This window comes from Mastigoproctus giganteus, chromosome 2 (assembly GCF_048544385.1).
Source record: "Mastigoproctus giganteus isolate SK-2022 chromosome 2, ASM4854438v1, whole genome shotgun sequence".
Taxonomy (NCBI): Eukaryota; Metazoa; Arthropoda; class Arachnida; order Uropygi; family Thelyphonidae; genus Mastigoproctus; species Mastigoproctus giganteus.
The window spans coordinates 48101159-48107158 of record NC_143576.1 but is presented as its reverse complement, the minus strand read 5'-3'; the positions used below and the strand labels follow the sequence as shown (position 1 = coordinate 48107158).

Here is a 6000-nt window from a genome sequence, read left to right as displayed (position 1 = left end):
TAGTATTAAGAAGCTAAGTAATCATAGAGGGTGGAGAGTAACAGTACAAAAAGGAAGATAATGTTGATTATGGATCAGGGACACTGCATTAGCAAAACGTACCCTACAGCCATAATGTGTGTGTATATATATATATATATATATATATTTTTTTTTAAAAATCTTTTTAAAATTTATTTTAATACCATGTTAAGTTTGTGATTAAAATAAAATTCTGAATATGTCGTTCTTAAAAATATTACTATTTATGACTTTTGCTCTAAATTACTTAGGAAAATATTTATAGCTAATTTCAACATGTAACAAAAGCATATTATTACAATTTGTAACATATCATTGCAATAAACAAAGTAAAAAAAAAAAAAAAAAACATATGATTCTTTAACTGTTTCACAACTTGCTTACTGGTTAGCATTCCACCCCACTTGGTGGGCACCTACGTAGCCAGGTGGACAGGAGTAGCAGTGCATAGCACACACTTCTTGATTAGACCGGGGTTCGAGCCCATGACCACCAAATACGGAGGATGCGGAAAGGTCAGGGAATGACCACCGCATATCCCCGGAGCAATATGGCCTTAGTTGCTAATGCTCCTAAAAACCAAATAACAACAACAACCACCCCACTTAACTAAATTTACTGCAATAAAGTACAATAAATTAATTTTATTTTCTTCATTTAAAAGTACTCCATAGTGTTTATCATATGGTTTTCATTAATTGTTCATACTAATATTTATTTTACATAGGAAAACAACAGAAATTTTACTGTTTTATATAGTTATAATTACCAAATGCTCAATAATTGCATATACTTGTAATTACAAGTTTACGGCACTATTTAAATGCATTACTGCAAAAACCCAATAAATTTTTCCTACCTAATAAGTGAAAAGTAAAGAAGGGATGCAAAAATTAACAGAATAAAAATTATCCACAGATCAGCCAACTGTTGTTGAAGTTTCTCTGGATTGAAAATGTTGTGGAGGTGAATGCAGGAAAAAGAAGCGTCCCACAACAGCTAAAATAAATCCTTCTCCCAAAAGTAAGGCACTTCTAATATCTAAAAAAAAAAAAAAAAAAAAGAAAGAAAAATATCAATAATAATAAAAATAATAAAGTAAAAAGAAACTAAAGTTTAAATTTTAGGAAACTAAATTAAACAAACAAAAACTCTTAAGGAAGCCAATAAATAAATAACCGAGAGTTTAATTTTCACTATTCTTTCAGAATATAGTATTAAAGTAAATGAAAATCTTTATAAGGTATTTACAAAACTGATCAAAACTTTAAAACAACTTATGTGTTAACTGACTTACATAGTGCAGTGACAAATGATGAAACAGGAGGACGACATGGGAAAAAGCCTAATCTTCCTAGATTATCAAAAGCAAAGAAATGAAATCGTATTAAGATGAAGTGCATCTGAAGAGAAATAAATTTTCCCCTGATATGAAATCCACTCAAAAGGGTAGCTGCCGTTCTGGTAAAGATGACTAGTCCATAGACTCCCACAAAGAAGGAGACCATATTTAATACAGTCAGGTAGGGTGCAGCATTATCTAATACAAACTAAAAAAGAAAGAAAATTAATACCTAACAAAGTGATGTTACTCATTTATAATTATGCAAATGGTATTTTTATTTTTACAATTATTGCATCCATCATTTATATGATTACTTGAAAACAACTGTTTCCCAACCATCCATCCATTTATTAAAATTTAATTTCCAACAAACAAATTTATAATTAGTATTATAGCAAGGAGATGACTGGTGAGTGTCAAAGTCACTTACTAGGCCTTTTCTCCATACTGTTAGTACAGAGTAGTAAGCCAAGTGAGTGATTGTGAGACTCCTGTTGTTTTTCTCCCTGGTTTAGTATTAACCCATGTACTGTGCCAAGTACTCTAGGTTCTAATACCTCTTATGCATGGGGTTGTCATAAAAAAAAAACCATATAGTGCAAGAAAGCCTTAGGTTTTTTGCTGCACCAGCCAAAAAAAAAAATATAATAAAATAAAATAATAATAAAAAAATAAAATAATAATAATAATAAAAAAATAAAATAATAATAATAATAATAAAAAAAATAAAATAATAATAATAAATGTACAAAAAAATAAATTAATTAATTTAAGCTGCTTACATGTTTTCCTGCTTGTGTAGGTACCAGTCTAGTTGACCTTTAAATTTCTCCTCAGCTACTTGCAGCGGCAGTAACTTATCCCAGTAATTAACAACACACTAGCTCAAAGAAAACTTATAACAATCCATTCTATCATTTATAGCTGTGAATATTTCACTTCCATTCATTTTATTACCTACTCTCAGTGCCTAACAGATCTCAATCTGATCCAATCTTTGGCAAATAGTCCAAGCAGTAATAAATAGGTGTCATTATTGCAAGTATAAAGAAAGCTGTATGCTTCAGAAGACCACACTTATTTGGCATCTACTAGGCCTAACTTTTAAAACCAAAATTCAAAATCTTGGTCTCTGGTAATTATTATTGCTTGCATATGGTTTTCTACAGAAACAGAGCACCCACATATTGCTGTCTTTCCTCTCAGTTTTGGTAGTTGACACAAAAGTCATTGAAATTTGGGTGGTATACAATTTGCCTTGTATTCTCACCAAGATATCATAACTTTTTCATTCATATAGTCTTCCAGTCTACATACTTTTCCAACTATACATATACAATGAACAGGAAACTTCTGCATTTGTGAACTCTAGGAAGGGTGCACTGGGTCAGTGGTTATAGTTGAAATCGAGATGGATTTCTATAGGTATACAGCATGATTTCAGCAATATGCTGCAACATGCTCTTCATGTACTCACTACTCACAACTGAAACTCCAAATAGCTAAAAAAAAAAAAAAAAGCTTTTTTTTTTTTTTGAGAGCTATTGGGGAGTTTCAGTGATTTGATTCTTTGATTCTTTTTACTGAAAATTCCAGAAATCTCTGCTAGTTATTATACAAACAGGGGAGAATCCATGATCAAGTGCATATATGTATAGAGTGCAATCTCTTGCATCCAATTATCGAAGTGTGCTGGCTTTGCAGTTTTTTAGAATTTCTGCGTACTAATATGCTGCATTTGCACATTATTCAATTTTTTAAAATTGATTATTTGATTTTTTTTATTTATGTGCAAGTTAGTGCAAACACGTAAAGTGCAAAGTTAGTGTACTAATAATTAATATTAGTACACAGCTAAACTCTAAATCAACGTTCCCTCTATTTTTTCTTATAGCTGTGCAGTGCAGAAATTATGTTCCCATAATATCATAGAAAATGGATATGTTACAAAACTCTAAATTTTAAGTACGAAATTAAGATATGTCAGTGTCACTGAAAGTTTTAAATGTTCCAGTTTTAGTTTTTTCGGCAATTATAAATTTTAATTCCGAATATTCTTCTGATATTTTAGAAATAACATCACTTTCGTTATTTGTAATAAATTGTGAATATTTTTTTGCAAGGCGTATCACATTAAGTTTCCCAAAATCAAAATTATTGCTTTCATTTGTGATAGCATCAATATCAAATACTTTCCAATTGTTTAATTCATCATCAGGAAATCTGTTATCTAAGTGATCACATACACGTTTTGATAAAGGGAATTATAGCTGCAGTGTCAACATCACTTTGAATTTTTGATAATACTTCTTTCACATTTTCACTCAAGAAAATATTTTTTCCAAGATATTGGCTTCTTAATTTGTTTATTTTAGCTTTAACATATTGATGTGCATCAATAATGTTTAAACAACTTTTTTGTAGATATTTGCAAAGTGATGTAAGCTCTCCTGAGTGCAATTAATGTCACATGATGTTGTGAATTTGTCAAAATTTGTAAACAGTATTTACTAATAGGATCATTACATTTGTTAACCTGCTCATTGCAATATTCCATTAATATTTTATAATTTTTTACTAAAGCATCAACTGCAAAATGTCTGGATAGCCATCTGACTTCATTTAATGGTCTAAAAGATACAACATCTGTAACCTGGGCTAGTTTTTCTAATTTTCCTTTTTTTATGCTAGACCTGCTAAACATTGTGTATACAGTTCTAAGCAATGTCTCTATATTTTGCATAATAGATACATTTTTCCACGCATCGTCCAGTCTTAAATCTTCTCGGTGTGCAACACAATGTTGTTCAGATAGATGTAATATTTCCTTTTTGAGAATTGCTGCTACTCCATTTTTCCTACCAAGCATAACACTTGCTCCATCTGACGTAAACTTTACATATTTTGAAAATCAAGATTATATTCGTTGTAAAAATTTTTTATTTTTTCTAAAATTCCCTCCAAATACTGTTTTGTTATATGTTTTATTTTTCACTCAAAATTTAAAATACAAAATTAATACTTTTTGTACTGAAATATCAGTACCTTCATCTACAATTAACGTATGGAAAGTAGATTCTCTTATTTCTTTTGGGATATTTTTTATGAGAACAGAATTTATACATTCAACAAATTCAAATGAATAATTTTTGCTTCTCCAATTTTTAGGTATATCTAAAAAATTTTTCCATGTGTTCATTCATGAACACATGGAAAAATTTTACAAGTGTTCATTGCACTCTCATTGATGAAATCTTGTACAGAGTTCATTGATGCATTAATTTTTATGGCTAATATCACATCATTAATTAAAACCTTAACCATATCAAAATTTGATTTCAATCGTTCACTTCTTTCCTTTTTTTTTATGTTACGTACTTCTACAGTTTCTGTCAAAATACTTAAAATTCCACCTTTTTTCAGATTACGTAACTTGGTAACTGTGTCTATATGTATCTTCTGACTTAGATGTCGTCTTAAATAATCTAGTTTCCATTCTTCTCATTTTATTCCTGTACTAAATTCTCCTGCAACTTTTGCTTCTGCACAAAAAGTACACAAGATAACACCATTTTCTTTATTGTATTGTAAAATATCTCCTAGTTTTAGGTTTTGCTTTTTGTTTGATGATGGAATTTCAGCATCAGTTTGTTTTAAAAGCCAATCCTTTTTAAATGTTTTGCAATTTTTTTTTTATTTATGTCTTCAGTTTTTCTTTTGGTCATTTTTTATCTGAAAAATTTTAAAATTAAAGAATTTTATTAATTCTCTGTATTTTGTAAAAGAAGTTATTATAAAATATTAGGAAAAATCACAAATTTTTAATGCATTATTAAAATAGTTTATAAAAATTTAAAAAAAGGTTAATATTTCATATTTTACCTTGTTTAATTAATAAAATATTAAGTAATACTAAACGATTTTGGTTATACATAAAACAAAATCCGGTCAGTAGATCTGCCGACATTCCACCCACATATTTTTACATATTGATTAGTAAAAATTAATACATAAAACACTCGACTTCGAAAATTTTCATGATCACAATACACTCCTTACACACTCTACCCCCCAAACATACTGTGTATGTGTGTGGTTGAGTGGATGGAATGTAAAAATGCTGACTTTCCCTATTATATGGTATTTATATTATTTTTATAACAATAAGCTCACCTTAAAAACATACAATATAAACTACAACTGCTACAGTCATTTATATATTCATAATGTAATAATTTTATTTATATAAATAAAAATCAAAAAATATATAACTTTTCACTATGCACTATGTATTTGTAAATAAAAGATGTAGGAATGTGATACAATAGTGAATCTTATGGCATGAGCTATCCCCCCCTTCCTATATCCATTCTTCCCCTAATATTCCTGTTGCCATCTAGTATGTCAGCTGCGTGTGCGGGAAGTAAAAGGACCCGTGCAACATCGTAGAAATCAGTGCGCGGCCACGCACGCGTTCAGCTTAGAGGGAACCGTGCTCTGAATTAGCAAATTTTTGCAAAGGTGACATCATTTAAGTTATATCTCATATTGTGAATACCTTCACAATGAGTTGCCATGATACTGCACTACTTCAAATAAGTAACGCTTCACCAAGGGAGAAGACAGTTGTTGCT

General features: G+C 29.8%; 1 protein-coding gene across 8 annotated transcripts in view; it reads right to left on the bottom strand.

Moving 5' to 3' along the window:
* Positions 1-818: 818 nt before the first annotated feature.
* Positions 819-6000, bottom strand: part of LOC150089292 (organic solute transporter subunit alpha-like) — a 367728-nt gene continuing 362546 nt past the window's right edge. For 4 of the 8 annotated variants that reach the window (XM_090368470.1, XM_090368473.1, XM_090368471.1 and 1 more), the window contains 2 exons: positions 1319-1571; positions 819-1062 (listed from right to left, as the gene is read on the bottom strand). In XM_090368470.1, coding sequence (XP_090224596.1) covers positions 941-1062; positions 1319-1571 — 375 coding nt within the window. In that variant the 3' untranslated portion in view covers positions 819-940. The remainder of the gene's footprint in view (positions 1063-1318; positions 1572-6000) is intronic. The other 4 variants (XM_090368475.1, XM_090368478.1, XM_090368474.1 and 1 more) reach the window with 4 other exon arrangements.